At 42.2% G+C, this 17,328-nt stretch overlaps 2 protein-coding genes across 2 annotated transcripts in view; both read left to right on the top strand.

Moving 5' to 3' along the window:
* LOC141981619 (putative G-protein coupled receptor 141) overlaps window positions 1-17,328 on the top strand; it is an 80,484-nt gene that overhangs the window by 27,513 nt on the left and 35,643 nt on the right. The window contains exon 2 of the mRNA XM_074943252.1: window positions 15,476-15,537. The gene's annotated coding sequence lies outside the window, so the exon portion shown is untranslated. The remainder of the gene's footprint in view (window positions 1-15,475; window positions 15,538-17,328) is intronic.
* On the top strand, window positions 15,460-16,434 carry LOC141981895 (putative G-protein coupled receptor 141). The gene has a single exon (XM_074943522.1). The coding sequence runs from the start codon at window positions 15,460-15,462 to the stop codon at window positions 16,432-16,434; it is 975 nt and encodes a 324-aa protein (XP_074799623.1).

The raw sequence follows: 17,328 nt of genomic DNA, 5'->3' as shown, positions 1-17,328 counted from the left end.
GCTCTGATCTTTACTGCTCATCTCCTCTCTCTAACCCCAGCAAAGTCCTTTGTCTGGAGGAGGATGAAGAGTGGGGAGCTGCTAATTAAGAAGCTAAGAGGACTGTAGCTCCAAGGTCCACTACTGTCCAAGCAGCCTCAACCAGCCACATATCCATGGATTGCTGGTTGAGATTCTCACTTCTCACTGTAGCTTCCCCAGCCAGTGAAGCATGGTTAAGGCTAAGATTTTGTCACAGGTATTTTTAGTAAAAGTCATGGACAAGTCACAGGCAATAAACAAAAATTCACGGCCTGTGACCTGTCCATGAATTTTACTATATAAATACCCCTGACTAAAACTTAGCAGCACCTGGGGCCGCTGGCACTGCTGCTACGACACCAGGCAGTGGGGGCCAGAGGGCCAACAGCTAGCCCCTGCACTGGCCGCAGGGGCTGACTGCCCCCAGCCATCCCTGCTCCGAGGCACCGGGGACTGCTGCTTAAGTGCTCCCTGGGGCTGCCCCGGGACTGCTGCTCAGGTGCTCAGGCAGCTGGCCCCAAGGCAGCCCCTGGGACGGCTGGTCGGCACTCCTCAGGGCTGCCCCTGGGACCGCTATCCCGGGGCCAGCTGCTCTGGGACTGCTGCTTGGGTGTTTCCCCTGGGCCAGCTGCCCAAGCAGCAACCAAGTGGCTGGCCCCAGGCCAGCCCCTGGGACCACTGCTCAGGTGCTCCCTGAGGCCAGTCACCCTGGGACTACCTAAGCAGCGGCTGGCCCCGGGGCCACTCCAGCAGCGCTTGGTGTGGCTGGCTGCAGGGTGCCCGAGAAGCTGGCCCTAGGAATCAGACGCACTGGCCATTGCAGCTGCGAAAGTCACGGAGGTCACAGAAAGTCATGGAATCTGTGACATCCGCAACTTCTGTGACAGAATCACAGCCGTAATCGTGGTTTGCTGGCTTCTCTCACTGCTCTATCTCACACACACACACACACACACACACACACACACCTCAATCGCTTCAGCATTGGGGAATGTATAATTTACGGAATTTTCTGTAACAATGTATAAATGATACTTTTATATTTTTGATGATTGTAACTAAATCAAAATTATATGGATTGAGAGCTCCAACATGCAAACCGCTACTCACATGGGTAGACCTCATTCACATGAGAAACCCTGTTGACTTCAGAGTAAATATGTCCTTTTGGCATAATGTGCATAATGGCTTTAAAGCAAAACATTATTTTGTACAGCGTTTTTTCCTCTGAAACAGCACAAAGGAGTCTGAGATATAGAACACAAAGGATTCTGGGATATGGATCACAAAGGATTCTGGGACATAAAGATCACAGGATAAAAGACCAGGTGTCTTGGGAGACACAGAAGGAAAAAAAGCATCGTTCAGATTTTAAATCTGAGAGTCCATTGTGGCATACAAAGGGCATATGACAGAAAACATTACGCTGACTGAATACCAGTTGCTAAGGAAACCCATAGCATGCCGATTTTAAAAGTTTTCCAGAGGAAAAAGAAAAGCCAGTTGGGTAGTAAGGTTGGATCCTTTGCTTAGAGTGGAAATGAAATCCAAGGGTCATCTGAGGAATGGATAGAAGGGGTTAGTACTGTAGTTAGCTTAGAGGCTCCCTGGGAGTGAAGACTAATAGGTCAAACTTCAGAAGTCTGACTGATGAATGGGGGAAGGGGAAGCATCTCTAAAATTTCTAGACTGAGACTGAGTGACAAAGAATCTTATTATAAGATTTTATTATGGTTCTTCTTGCAATTTTTTCTTGCTGTTTTCAAGCCTCGTTTGATTTCTCCTTCAGTTTTCTAGCATAATTTAAAGGAACTTGTGGTTTACTCTAAATTGTGCTGAATGCCGTTACACCAAAGGGCAGGGCCGGATTAACTTTTTGTGGGCCCGGCACCAAACATATTTGTGGGCCCCCCTGGGGAATGAAAGGGTCAGGGGCAAGAGCGCAGGGGGCAGGGTGGATTTGATTTAAATCATGAGTTAAATCACGAGTCAGGAAGACTCGATTTAATCATGGTTTTCTACATAAAAGTGAGTTCTTGTTGGTTGTTATAACCTTAATACATATTCTTCAAAACTCAGAGATAGATGTAGGTTTCATTTTTAGAAGGTACACACTATACTTTTTTAAACAGTGATTTATTTTGAAAACTTTTCAGATGAGTTTTACAGCTATATCAGAAAATTAATGATTGTTTGGTTATTTCATTTACCAAAGATAATTGAAGCAGATATTTATGAAGTCATTGGGAGGTGAACTATCTCCAGTTGAACAGGTTAATCATTAATATTAGGAGAGCATCACCAGACAGACATTTAAATTGTTTTATTTAACTAAAACAACAACGTTAAGTATTCTGGATTTTTTTCTTCAACAGCAAACATAATATTTTAACAAAAAAGCATATGTCCCTCGCTTCTCACATTTATCTCCAGACTTCTTCTCCTTGTCCAGATCTGCCCCCAACAATCTTCTATTCATTGAAACTTTTTGAAACTTTTCACTTTAAAGAGAGGTAAAGGATTGACTCTGTGAACACAAATTTGCAAAGGGACAATAGAGTTGAGGTCTGTTATTTCTCACCTCTATATATTATTTATTTATTTATTTAAAAACATTTTTGCTGTTAACAAGCATGTTACCACTAGAGACACAAATCCACAGTCTGAGAACTGCAAAATTAAGCATCTCTGATGGTGTCTTCTAGACTGAGCACTGAGTCCCATTGGGTAGATAGAAAGATTAACCTAAATAATCTATACAGAAGCCCGTGGAACCCCATAAAATTGGGTCTCTAATCCATGAACTATTAGAACTCATTTACAACACTTTTCTTAAACATTACATCAATATATTGTCTCATACTATAGAATTAGAATTTATAATCCCTATTCCATGATAAGATATAATGTATCTTAATTAAAACTATCTTTAGATGGTTTTTCCCCCTCACAAATCCAATTTAAATTTAAAAAATCCGATTTTTTAATTTTTTTTAAAAAATCATTGATTTTTATCCACCCTGACAGCAGGGTATGGGGGGATGTGACGAAGCGGGACTGTTTTTCATGTTTCCTCTGAATAGTGTGGGGGTGCCTCAGTTTCCCCTAGGCAGTTGTTAAGTATGTAGGGGGTGGGATAAGGGTGTATGATCATTGCAGAGCCCTAGATGGCAGGTGTGTGCAGTGGTCTGGACACACAGAATGGCTGACACCCTGTTTCCTGGCAACTGATGGCCTGGCCCTTCTCCCCTGCAAGGTGAGAGCGAAAGGGTTGGAGAACAAAGGAATCAGGTGACCTCCTGGCCCGGGGAAAGGGACAAAGCCCAGAGGAGGAGGGGCTGGAGGGAGTTTCAGTTTGGGGCTGGCTGGGATATGGAGTGAAGTGCAGAAGTGGTTGTCTGGCTCACTGCCCCCCAAAATGGACCCAGCTGAGGGGTCCCGTTCTCTGCACCTGCAAGCTCTGTTTTAGACCATGTTCCTGTCGTCTAATAAACCTCTGTTTTACTGGCTGGCTGAGAGTCACGTCTGACTGCGAAGTTGCTTTGCAGGACCCTCAGGCTTCCCCAGGAGCCCCGCCTGAGCGGACTCGCTGTGGGAAGCGCACGGAGGGGCAGAGGATGCTGAATGCTCCGAGGTCAGACCCAGGAAGGTGGAAGCTGTGTGAGCTGTGTGTCCTGAAGACAGGCTGCTCACAGAAAGGAGACTTCCCCAGAGTCCTGACTTTCTTCATAGGGAGCAGTTCCAGAGCATCGCCCAGGGACTCTGTGACAGAGGGGGCGAAGTATTGGTCCCCAGCTGGAGCGAGGCAGGGGCCAGGGGCAAGATAAGCACAGTAGGGAATGGGGGGAGGATTAGTCCCTGTTGACTGGAGCAAGGCAGGGGCCTGGGGCAAAAGCACGGTGGGGCGGGAGCTAGGGTTGGTCCCTGGAGCAAGGGAGGGGCTGGGGGTAAACTGCAAGCGCAGCAGGGCTGGGGAGGGGGTAAACAGGATCCCCCCCCCGCCCCTGCCCACATAGAGCAGTTACCTACCTTCTCCCTGGTTTTAGCCCATTCTCTTCATCTCTCTGCACTGAGCTGAGGGTGGGAGTGCACTGAGCATAGGGCTGTGGGTGCAGGGTCTGGGAGGGAGTTAGGGTGCAGGAGCAGGTTGGGGTGCAGGGTCTGGCCAGGAGTTAGGGTGAGGGAGGGGGCTCAGGGTTGGGGCAGGAGGTTGGGGTGTGGAGTGCTTACCTGGGGCAGCTCCCATTTGGTGCGAGAGGTGCAGGTGGGAATTGTGGGGGGGGTGCAGGAGCTCTCGTTTGGTGGTGGGGGTGGAGATGTGGGGGGTGCAGGAGTAAGGGCATCGGGTGTGGGGGGACTGGGTATGTGTGGGGGATGCAGGAGTCAGGGCTGGGTTCATGGGAGGGCTGGGTATGTGTGGCGGGTGCAGGAGTAAGGGCTGGCATTGTGGGGGTGTGGGCTGGGGTTGTGGGCTGGGGTCATGGGGGTGCTCCGAGCCTCCTGCCCTGAGCCGCTCACGGCAGGGGGCTGGAGGGGGCATGCCCCGATTCCACCCCCTTCCCCAAAGCCTCGCCCCTGCCTCATTTCCGCCTCCTCCCCTGAGTGGCGAGCACACTGCAGCTCCACTCCTCCCCCTCCCTTGCGCTGGCAAACAGCTATTTGCTGGCTGGGAGAGGGAGGGGTGGGAACGTGGCACACTGGGGGAAGAGGCGTGAGAAGAGCTTGGCTGCCGGTGGAGCCTGCCCTGCTGCAGCAGGAGCCCCAGGAGCTGGGAGCACCAAGCTTCTGCCCCCGCAGGAGAGAGCAGGGGATGGAGAAGAGCAGGCCAGGCTGGGGCCCCTTTGGACCGTGGGCCTGGTGCCAGTCGTGCCATGGTAAATCTAGTACTGCCAAAGGGTCATTGGGGTAGAGATTACTAAGGTATCAGGGCATGCCAGTGTCCTTTCCCCTGGCCATATCCTCTGAACTGACTCCAGGGAGGCAGAAAAGATATAAAAGCTGTCACTGAGGCTCTAAACCACTTCAGCATCCCCTTATGCAAGGGAAACCCAGGGACTAAGTAAAAAAGCTTTAGGCACAAAGCTGCCCTAATGCAGCTAAGTCAGGGTCACCGTTTTCGACAGGGTCCAAAGGAGAAAGTAACATAATGACATTTTTTTTTAATTGACAACCATTTATTTAGGCTCAGATCCTCAAAGGTATTCAGGTACTTAAGTTTCATTGATTTCAATGAGAGCTAAGCACTTAAATACCTTTGAGAATCTGGATCTTTATTATTTTAGATTGCACAAAATGAAGATACAAATCAATGAGCTTCAAAGTGGGGAGGACAAACCCTGATTAGGAACAAGGTGTATGTATCTGGAAAAGCAGAATCTGTTCTGTGATTCAATTTGTAACTGGTTTGAAAGCAAAGTTTGTAACTAAAAAAATGCACCCAACTGGCTTTTTCTTTCTTATTTTAAATAAATCTAAGAGCTTTTCTGTACAGCCATTTTTCATAACTGTTACTTATTTATGCTGTTCTGGTATGGGAAGAAACATTTCTTCATTGCTTTTTTTTGTGGTATTATTTTCCTAACACATACTCTTTTGGGTTTCCGGTATACGGAGGTCACTTTTCCTCCCCTTCCTCCTCCCTCTTTTGTGCATAAATTTTGGGTTTGTTCTCTCTTTTTTCTCTGATGCTGCATCTGGTAAGTCAGATGACATGCCCATGGCAGCTAGGAGGGTAAAGAAGATTGTAAGGAAAGTTCTATTGTGTAACTCCCCCCCATTTTTATTTATTTATTTTCAAAAAACCAGAACTAAGAATACAGCATTTTTGGAAGTCTCCTTTGTTTTCCATCATTCCAGTGACAAGTTATATGTCCTTTGTCTACATCTACTTCGATAGACTGGATTTCTACTGCAAAGTTTCAGTTAGATGGCGGCACACACAGAGGGACCACCGGCTCACATCCAATAAATGAACTACAGAAAAAGTGACAGAGATCTCTAAAAATTGTTTGGAAAAATCATAGGTATGTACAGTAAGTGTGTACTCTCCTATCTGATATATTTAATGACTTCAGTTTTCTCTAAGCAGACATTTATTTTACAAGTTTCATAGGGGTCTGTTTGTTTGTTGGAGTGTGGATATTGCAGTCACTGTCAATCATGAATCTACACCATGAAGAATCATAGAAACAGGGCTAGATTTCCTAATATCTAAACTAAACCTCCCTTGCTGTAGGTTAAACCCATTACTTCTTGTCCTATGTTCAGTTGACATGGAGGACCATTGATCACCATCCTCTTTATAACAGCCCTTAACATGGTTGAAGACTGTTATCAGGTCCCCCTCAGTCTTCTTTTCTCAAGGTTATTTTTACCTTTCCTCAGCAGTCAGGTTTTCTAAATTTTTTATCATTTTTGTAGGTTCTTCCCTCCTCTTTTCCACAACTGTCTTAATGTCTGGTGCGCAGAATTAGACACAGTCCTCTAGCTGAGGCCTCACCAGTCTTAAGTAGAGCAGGACAATTACCTCCTGTGTCTTACATATGACACTGCTGTTAGTACACTCCAGAATGATATTAGTCTTTCTCACCCCTGCATCACATTGTTGACTTGTATTCAATTTGTGATCTGCTATAACCTTCGGATCCTTTTCAGCAGTGCCATCACCTAGCCAGTTATTTCCCCATTTAAGAGTTGTGCATTTAATTTTTCCTCCCTAGGTGAAGTACTTTGCACTTGTCTTTATTTAATTTCATTTTGTTAATTTCAGACCAATTCTCCAATTTGTCAAGGTCGTTTTGAATTCTAATCCTGTCTCCCATGTTTTTGCAACCCCTCCCAGCGTGGTGTCATCTGCAAATTTTATAAGCATACTCAATTAGAATTAGTCAAAAATAATTAGAATGAGTCAAAAACTGTCATACTTTTTAAACATAAAATAGCTTTTTGACTAAATGAAAATGTTTGTGAAAAAATTTATTTTTAAAATTTTCCAGGTTTTTGTAAAAAAAAATGAAAATTTTTGGTTTTTGGTTGTCGATAATTTGTAAAATTTTTGTTTAGGGTTTTCAGCTGTTATGAAAACCAAAACAATTTCCACTAAAAACTTCAACACAAAAGGAAAATTTTCATTCTCATTGAAATTTTGAGAGGGGAAAACAGGTCCCAGTCAGCTGTACAAAGAATATAAATGCCTCTTCTACGGAGTCCAAATTTTGGATTACATGAAAATCTACATGATTATGGAGGGCAATTCTGACAGTCCTGATACAGATCTTTATCACAGGGTAAATTTTCCAATGACACTTGCAAGAGAGAGAGAGAAAGAGAGAGACGGCTTAATTCATTTGTCAGCACAGATTATAATACGTTTTAGAGATTTTGTCAAACTTGATTTTTTAAAAATGAGATTACAAATTTGCTTGATAAAGGTAATAGTATTGATGTAATAAATTTAGACTTCTGTTAGACACTTGGCTTGGTACCACATGACATTTTTATTAAGAAACTAGAACAATACATAATCAGCATGGCATATATTATATGGATTAAAAACTGGCTGATACATCTCAAAATGTAATTGTACACGGGGAATCATCATTAATCATCATGTGTTTCTAGGGGGGTCCCACTGGGATTCGTTCTTGGTCCTAAGCTGTTTAATATTTTTATCAATGAGCTGGGAGAATATATAAAATTATTAATAATAAAGTTTACAGATGGCACAAAGATATGGAAAAGGACTAGTCACTGATACAGAGTGTTCTGGATCTGGGCACAAGCACACAATGTGTGTATTACTATGTGTATGGTAAGATATAAAGTCATACATCTAGCGAAAAAGAATCCAAAAAATACATATGGGATGGGGGACTCTATCCTGGGAAACAGTGACTCTGAAACGGACTTAGGCGTCATGGTAAATAATAGCTGAACATAAACTCCCATTGCAGTCATATGACCAAAAGGGTTAATGTGCTCCTTGGATGTATAAACAAAGGAATAGCAAGTTGGAATAGGGAAGTTATATTTAGGGCTGTCAAGCAATTAAAAAAATTAATCATGATTATTCAAGCTGTTAAACAATAATACAATACCATTTATTTAAATATTTGGGATATTTTCTACATTGTCAAATATTCTGATTTCAATTATAACACAGAATACAAAGTGTACAGTACTCTGTATAAAAGAAATAGTATTTTTCAGTTCACCTAATACAAGTACTGTAGTGCAATCTCTTTGTCACAAAAGTTGAACTTACAAATGTAGAATTATGTACGAAAAAACTTGCATTCAAAAATAAAACAATGTAAAACTTTAGAGCCTACAAGTCCCTCAGTCCTACTTCTTGTTCAGCCAGTCGCTCAGACAAACAAGTTTACATTTGCAGGAGATAATGCTGCCCACTTCTTTTTTACAATGTCACCTGAAAGTGAGAGCAGATGTTCTCATGGCACTGTTGTAGCTGGCGTTGCAAGATATTTACATGCCAGATGCACTAAAGATTCATATGCCCCTTCAGGCTTCAAACACCATTCCAGAGGACATGCTTCCATGCTGATGACAGGTTCTGCTCCATAACTATCTAAAGCAGAGTGGACTGATGCATGTTCATTTTCATCATCTGAGTCAGATGTTCCAGCAGAAGGTTCATTTTCTTTTTTGGGGTTCGGGTTCTGTGGTTTCCGCATCAGAGTGTTGCTCTTTTAAGACTTCTGAAAGCATGTTCCACACCTCATCCCTCTCAGATTTTGGAAGGCACTTCAGATTTTTAAACCTTGGGTCAAGTGCTGTAGCTATTGTGACAAAGTTCCCCTTCTACCTTGGTGGGTGTTGCGCTTATTGGTGGATTTGCTTGCCTCGGAGATTCACGGCAGCCCTCAGTTTGGCCATTTTCGTGAATCCACAGTCCAGGTCAACTCCTCTGGTATCAAGTAGGGAGTTGGGGGGGATGGCGGGATAGGGGGAACCTGGGCCCGCCCTCTACTCCGGGTTCCAGCCCAGGGCCCTGTGGATTGCAGCTGTCTACAGTGGCTCCTGTAACAGTTGCGTGACAGCTACAACTCCCTGGGCTGCTTCCCCATGGTCTCCTCCCAACACCTTCTTTATTCTCACCACAAAACCTTCCACCTGATGACTAATAATGCTTGTAATTCTCAGTCTTCCAGTAGTATGCCTTTTCACTCTCAGGTTTTGTGCCTTTTGCTCCCAGCTCCTCGCACACACACCACAAACTGAAGTGAGCTCCTTTTCAAACCTAGGTGCCCTGATTAACCTGCCTGTCTTAATTGATTCTGGCAGCTTCTTGATTGGCTGCAGGTGTTCTAATCAGCCCATCTGCCTTCATTGTTTCCAGAAAGTTCCTGATTGTTCTGGAACCTTCCCTGTTACCTTACCCAGGGAAAAGGGACTTACTTAACCTGGGGCTAATATATCTGCCTTCTATCACTCTCCTGTAGCCATCTGGCCTGACCCTGTCACACTGTATTTAGAAATCTCACATTGGTACCTTCTTTACGTTTTGTCAGATTTGCAGTGAAAGTGTTCTTAAATCGAACAACATGTGCTAGGTCATCATCCGAGACTGCTATAACATGAAATATATTGCAGAATGCTGGTAAAACACAGAGCAGGAGACATACAATTCTCCTACAGGGAGTTCAATCTCAAATTTAAGTTATATTGCTTCTGTATTTGGTGCTGGTGCAACCGGTTCTAAAATATTATGTCCAGTTCTGGTGGTCATATTTCAGGAAGGATGTTGATAAATTGGAGAATGTTCAGAGAGCCATGAGAATGATTAAAGAGTTGGAAAACATGCCATATAGTGATATGCTAAAAAAGATTGAGTCTAACAAGGAGAAGGTTAAGGGGCAACTTGATCACAGTCTATAAGTACCTACATGAGGAATAGAAATTTGATAATAATGGGCTCTTCAGTCTAGTAGACAAAGATATAATAAGATCCTGTGGCTGGAAATTGAAGTTAGACAAACTCAGACTCGAAATAAGGTGCTAATTTTTTAACAGTGAGGATAATTAACCATTGGAACCGTTTACCAAGGGTTGTACAGTAACTCCTCACTTAACGTTGTAGTTATGTTCCTGAAAAATGTGACTTTAAGCAAAACGATGTTAAATGAATCCAATTTTCCCATAAGAATTAATGTAAATAGGAGGGGTTAGGTTTCAGGGAATTTTTTTTTTCACCATATATATATTATAGTCTTTTGTCTGTCGAAAAAAATATATATATACACACACACACAGAGTATAAATTTTAAAGAAACAATTTAATGCTGTACACAGCAATGATGATTGTGAAGCTTGGTTGAGGTGGTGGAATCAGAGGGTGGGATATTTCCCAGGGAATGACTTACTGCTAAATGATTAACTAGCTATCAGCTGAGCCGTCAAAGGTTAACCCATTGTTGTTAATGTAGCCTCACACTCTACAAGGCAGCACGGAGGGAGGGGAGACAGCATGGCAGACAGAGACAGAGACATACACCATGTGTGTGTGTGAGAGAGAGATGCTCATTGCCCCTTTAAGTATGCGGACCCTACTCTAAGTACACTGCCTTTTTAAGTAGATCAGCAAGTTGAGACAGAAGCTGCTGCCAGGAAGCTCCCTCTGTCCTGAGCCCTGTCATGTCCCCACCCTGCTCTAAGGAGAACGGGTAAGCGGGGTGCAGGAGCAGGGGGACACCCTGACATTAGCCCTCCCCTCCCCCGGCACAGCAAGCAGGAAGCTCCCGGGAGCAGCTCCAAGGCAGAGGGCAGGAGCAGCACACGGCAGTGGGGAAAGGGACAGCTGAACTGCTGGGCAATTGATAGCCTGCTGGGCGGCTGCTGCACAGGAAACTTAGGGGAATGGGGAGCTGATGGTGGGCTGCCGGTCCACCCTGGTTCCAAGCCCCCACCACTGGCTCCACCGGGCTGCTCTTCCTGCAAGCAGTGGACAGAGCAGGCGGCTGCCAAACGATGTTATAAGGGAGCATTGTGCAACTTTAAACAAGCTTGTTCTCTAATTGATCAGCAATGTAACAATGAAACAACATTAACCAGGACGACTTTAAGCGAGGAGTTACTGTATTGGATTCTCCGTCATTGGAAATTCTAAATCAAGATTGGATGTTTTTCTAAAACATATGTTGTAGTTCAAACAGGAATGACTTCAGGGAAGTCCTATGGCCTGTGCCATATTAATAATACATAATAATAATTAATAATGTAATCTATGAATTTATGGAACATCAATACTCAAATTTATCACAAAAATCTTCTTGTCAATCACTATTATGAAAGACTCTAGTTTTTGGACTCCTGCCCAGCACAATCTGCTACCTCCTCTGCTGAAACAACTTACTGCAGTTTTGATGATTTCCTGAAGGTCCCCAACATCAATAGATGCTTCTTTGGCTTCTATATGATCCAAATGAGGTGGTTGTGTGCCCTTGTGCTACTGTTCTTCAAAGCCCCTGTCTCCCAAAAGTTTAGCCAAATGACAAGACATTTAGCGTAGAGAAGGATTTGAGATTTGCTTCTGATCTCACATAATACCACTGACTATGATGTAGCCTGGCTGGGAGGGAATCAGGAAAGGAAGGAAACACAAGCCCCTCCCTGAAGAGCCCTGAACATATATATTACAGAGTCAATCCAATCCCCCTCCATCTTCATGGGCGTAGCAAGCTAATGTAATTCTGCAACACAGAGGTGAAGGCCAGAATGAGGGAACCCTGTGCAGCAACAAAACACAATCCTGCAGCGAATCCATAGTGTGGAGGAGTCTTTTGGAGGTGGGACTGAGCCAGCAGATCTGCAACTACATAATCTGAGTGGGGAAACTACATGGGAGTCATCTCTCTCAGAAGCTAATGCAACCCTGAGGCAGCACTAGTGGCCACAGAGTGGTTTCCTCTGTGGTTCTCAGCCTGTGGCAGTTATTTGTCTGCCCTTTGACCCTCATATAGAGTCTATTTCTTGGGCTGCATGCAGGTTCCAAGATCATGGTCTAAGTAATAAAGCATTTACCTTTCAATACGTAAGACTTCATGTTCTCATTCCATGTGTCTCCTGCTAAAAGTTATGTCTGTAAGACCTGGCACTTGCCATTCTGGTCAATGTTTTCTGGGTTTCAGGTGTCTGCACAGTAGGAAACTGCATCTTATGAAAAGGTAGCAATTTTCTCTGTGAAGCATATTATGCTGTGTCGTGCTATGTTATGTATTCTCAAGATAAATAAGTTTCAACTGGATGGCTGTAACAGTGGTGGCCAGATAAGCTGATTTTCTGTGCTTTAACATCACTGTTGGTGAATGCTTTGTACACACAATGAAGATGAGCCTTCCTGCAGAATTATTGCAAGGATGGTGTGTAGATTCTCCATAATGCTGTAGGAACTTGCATTACAATGCATTGGCATGCACTGAGGGACATAGGTAAGTTTTTCACTGTCTCAATAGCAGAGGTGTGTGAAAAATTCAAAATGTGGTGTTTCTACTTGGTTTCTTCTATGTGAATTCTGAAAAGGTTTCATTGTTTGAACTTGAGAAGCAACCACATGGGGTCATCCAACTCCAACCACAGAACTACTGTTAATGATGCAGATAATCATATGTCTGTCATAGCAATCCAGATTTGCAGCAGTTGCCTTTAGTATAGTAGTACTTTAAAACTGTAAATACACATTCTAATTTGAGACTGTCTGATAATGCAACATTATAGTGACATGTTTTCTAATTACAGTTTGACAACTTAAAAAATTGACATACAAACAGCTATTGCTAATCCCTTCTGGTATGAACATTTTAAAGCTAAAATGCAATGTTATAGAAGAGGCAACAGTTAGAATAGGAAGGAACTTGTACTCTTTCCTTTCCAGTACCATAGTCGAAATATGCTGTAAATTGTAGTTCCTTACAGAAAAAAATCTCTTTTGCAACACATTTTACTTGCTCATAATTTACTGGAAAAATAATGAGAGAACTTCATTTTGAGCTACAAATATAATTTTAACCTCTAAAATACAGAGTCAACCATTAGGGAGTTAATATTTACCAGTAATTCCTCTACAATATCTAAGGTCCCCTGGTTATTGCTGATACTAGATATAGTGAAATAATTGGTGTTTTGGATATGTTGAGGTAACAGTTAAAGTAAGTGTTGACTTTTCAAATAGTGGCCAGCCTATAAAGAGAGCTCAGATACTACAATGATAGGCATGCTAAAAACATGTTAACAGCTAAAATCTTTACCAAAAAATGAAGTCACTGAGAAATATCACATTGTTAATGTCCCATTGCAACTGAAACCTGCTGTTAGAAATATCAAAGACATTTCCTCTTTTCCACAAATGAGGAAACTGTTAAATAGTCTTTTGACTATCAAAATGTGTATTATTTAAAATGGAAATCACCTAAAAGATCAGTGATACAGTAGATAGAGGAACTACTTATCATACTGCAAAGCTAACACTGCTTTGGTGTTAAAAGAAAACCAGGTCAGGTTTTACATTGTAAGATCCATGAGTCAAATTCAAATAAAAGTGCTTCGCTCACACGGACGCAGGAGGAGGCTGGCAGGGGTGAACCCAGACCGACACACAATTCAGGGCACACATACCATATCCAGCTACTGTCGGGTATATGAAGGAACACTGGATCCAATCTACCTGCTTGCTCCAACCGTATGTGGTCATGCGGTCCTGTGGCCTGCCCATCCCACATCACCTTCCAACATGTCAAGATCTCGTCTTTCCAGTGAGCTGTAGAGACCTGCCATGGCTCTCTCTTCTGCTGCATGTCTTAACAGTCCTCCAGGACTGCAAAGATGTCCCCATCTACACAGCAGAACTACAATTTTCACTTTGCTTTTGGTCCTTTCAAGGGCACATAAATACTTCTGAATTTGGCCCTATGTGAAAATACAACATAACATATATGTGGTAAATGTGAGCCTTTTAGAGCATCAGAATGATACTTACCCTCTCTTTTAGCACCTGGGAAGAAATATTATTTATATTAAATATTTAATATCTATAACACATTTTATATAATTCATTATATACAGATCCCTGAGCAAAACTCTGCTCTCAGTCACATTTAATATTTGTGACTTCGATGGAGCAGCATGTGATTAACTGTAGAATCTGGTTCTTAAATAGAATATTTATATCATAAATAAATTAAAAATCCTTAACTCTAATGAATAAATAGCAGGATTCTAATGACTTGTGTCTTCTTTTTGATCACCAAGTAGATCCTCTATAATAAAGATCTGAGCTGTTAACACAAAGGACTGATAAAAATCATAGAATCATAGGACTGGAAGGGACCTCGAGAGGTCATCTAGTCCAGTCCCCTGCACTCATGGCAGGACTAAGTATTATCTAGACCATCCCTGACATATGTTTGTCTAACCTGCTCTTAAAAATCTCCGATGATGGAGATTCCACAACCTCCCTAGGCAATTTATTCCAGTGCTTAACCACCCTGACAGGAAGTTTTTCTGAATGTCCAATTTAAAGCTCCCTTGCTGCAATTTAAGCCCATTGCTTCTCGTCCTATCCTCAGAGGTTAAGAAGAACAATTTTTCTCCCTCCTCCTTATAACCACCTTTTATATACTTGAAAACTGTTATCATGTCCCCTCTCAGTCTTCTCTTTTCCAGACTAAACAAACCCAGTTTTTTCAATTTTCCCTCACAGGTCATGTTTTCTAGACCTTTAATAATTTTTATTGCTCTTCTTTGGACTTTCTCCAATTTGTCCACATCTTTCCTGAAATGTGGCACCCAGAACTGGACACAGTACTCCAGTTGAGGCCTAATCAGCATGCAGTAGAGTGGAAGAATTACTTTTCGTGTCTTGCTTACAACACTTCTGCTAATACGTCCCAGAATGATGCTCGCTCTTTTTGCAACAGTGTGACACTGTTGACTCATATTTAGCTTGTGGTCCACTATGACCCCCTCCCCCCCGATCTCTTTCTGCAATACTCCTTCCTCGACAGTCATTCCCCATAAGGATCATACTCAATTTGGCCAGGCAGCAGATCTTTTTTGCCTACCTTTGTTTTGAAATATTTATTAATAACTGTTTTTAAGTACATGGCTGGTAACATTTTCATAACTTAATCAGCTTCTCCCTCTAACCTATGTATCTGCTTGGGTTTTTTCCATCTTTAAATTCAACTTTTGCAGCCATTCTTTCCTAACTAGTAGGAACTCTGAACTGCCTTTCCTAACAGAGGACATTTCAGTAGTGGGGAAAATCATTTACAGTAACTGATATCAGAAATGAAGTAATCCAAGCATTTCTAGGATTATATATATATATATGCTCCCTGGAGCCAGAACCGGGCTGAAGACTCAGTTTGCTTTTCAGATGGTAGCTCTCAGTTTTAAATCTCACTTTAATCTTTAATGACATTAATGTCTTCTTTTATAGAGTCCAAAAGAGAGATTTACAGGACCATGCCTGGAGAGACTACAACCTTGCTGAATGCATCTGTGAGTACACCTCAGGCCGGTACCATTCATTCTGACATTGCACGTTACATATTGATTACTATATATACAGTAGCATTTATTGGAGGTACAATTGGAGCCATCGCAATGTCATTTTTGCTGGTTAAAATGAACACTCTGTCAGTGACCACGGCGGTGATCGTCAACCTCGTGGTGTTGCACTGCCTGGTTCTCCTGACTGTGCCGTTTCGGCTTTATTATTATATCAGTCAGAAGTGGATTTTTGGGCTGGCCTTTTGTAAAGCAGTGAGTGCTATGATGCACATCCACATGTACCTCACTCTTCTATTCTACATAATCACGCTCGTTATCCGGTGGCTCATTTTCTTTCAATGGAAGGACAAGGTGGAGTTCTACAGGAAGCTGCACGCTGTGGCTGCTAGTGCTACAGTGTGGATAGTGGCCCTTGTGATTGTGCTGCCCTTGTTCAGTGCTCGGTATGGGAGGTCTGGGGATTATGGAAATAACACATGTTTTACGTTCCAACAAGAACTCAAGATGGAGAGTGTGAAAGCACTGAACTATGTCATAATTGCCACCGTAGCTGCCATCACAGGTGTCCTCTTGGGCTTGCAAGTCTTCATCATTCTGAAGGTGGTGAAAAAGCTTCCAGGCTCTGTCTGGTCACATCAAGAATTCTGGGCCCAGATTAAAAGCCTGATGTTCATATCTGTGATAATTATTTGTTTCCTTCCATATCACCTCTTTAGGCTCTATTACATACAGCACATGAAAGAAAAACAACTAGCAATTTACAATGATATCTGTCTGAGTATAACTGCCATCAGCACTCTTGATTTGCTGTCATTTGTTATAAGCGGAAGCCGTTTCTTTAAGCAAAAGATTATTATGCTTCGAGACAAACTTGCATGCTGTTAGGTTTGTTCATTTTTAGAGACCATCTTCCACACTAAAGTGTTTAGGTGGGAGGAAAACATATGGCTTTGTCTGTATTTTTTTAAAATAATAATTTATGGAGACAAGTCAAAAAGCATTATAAATTATGTGTATCTATTTATTTTATATGCCTTAAACACAGTACCAGCAAAATAACATAGATTCTTTGAGTGGGTGAAATACTTACCAGTGTTCACAGGGCCAACCTAGCAGACTAGTGGAAACTGTGCTGTGTCACAATGGAGACAAAGGTTCCAATCCCATGCCCCAGAGGGAAAAGAAGCAATAGCCCAAGATGATTTGTAAAGAATGTGGAGAGAAAAAAATAAAACACAAAGTCAATGAATAGTGGCTTATATAATAAAATATATAGACTTTTGAAGTTCCTAGATCTGTATATGTTATGTATACTGTTTATATGTTATTTATTAACAACAATCTGTGATAGAATGTGGTGGTTCTGCAGGTCTTCATTGAGGAATTTTGGGCCTACGCTGCAATGTGGCTTTCTAGTTCAATGCTCAACTGACAACTCCTAAAAAGCAAGCAGTAAATGTATTTCTTAAATTTTTTCCCCTGAACTCACTCTTTTGAAAATAGCTTTATTGTGGGAGGGAAAGGTCTGATTTATCTCTTTCCTGTGCTGTAAAAAATGTCTCCATAAATAATTACATACCACTGGGCACTATATTCAGCATTGGCAGTTCAAATCAAAAGCCAATGTTTTTTCTCTTTCTTTACAGACTTGTCCAATTTTTTCAAGAGCTCATTTAGTTAACGCTACAGATAATTTAACTTAGAATATTATTCAGACAGCAGTTGTGTTGTTTCTCCAGGTCATTTATTTTAGTCTCCAAGGTAACAATAATGTCCTTT

Source organism: Natator depressus, chromosome 2 (genome assembly GCF_965152275.1).
Source record: "Natator depressus isolate rNatDep1 chromosome 2, rNatDep2.hap1, whole genome shotgun sequence".
Classification (NCBI taxonomy): domain Eukaryota; kingdom Metazoa; phylum Chordata; order Testudines; family Cheloniidae; genus Natator; species Natator depressus.
Note: the sequence above shows the minus strand (reverse complement) of the source record. Positions and strands in the feature narration are given on the sequence as shown.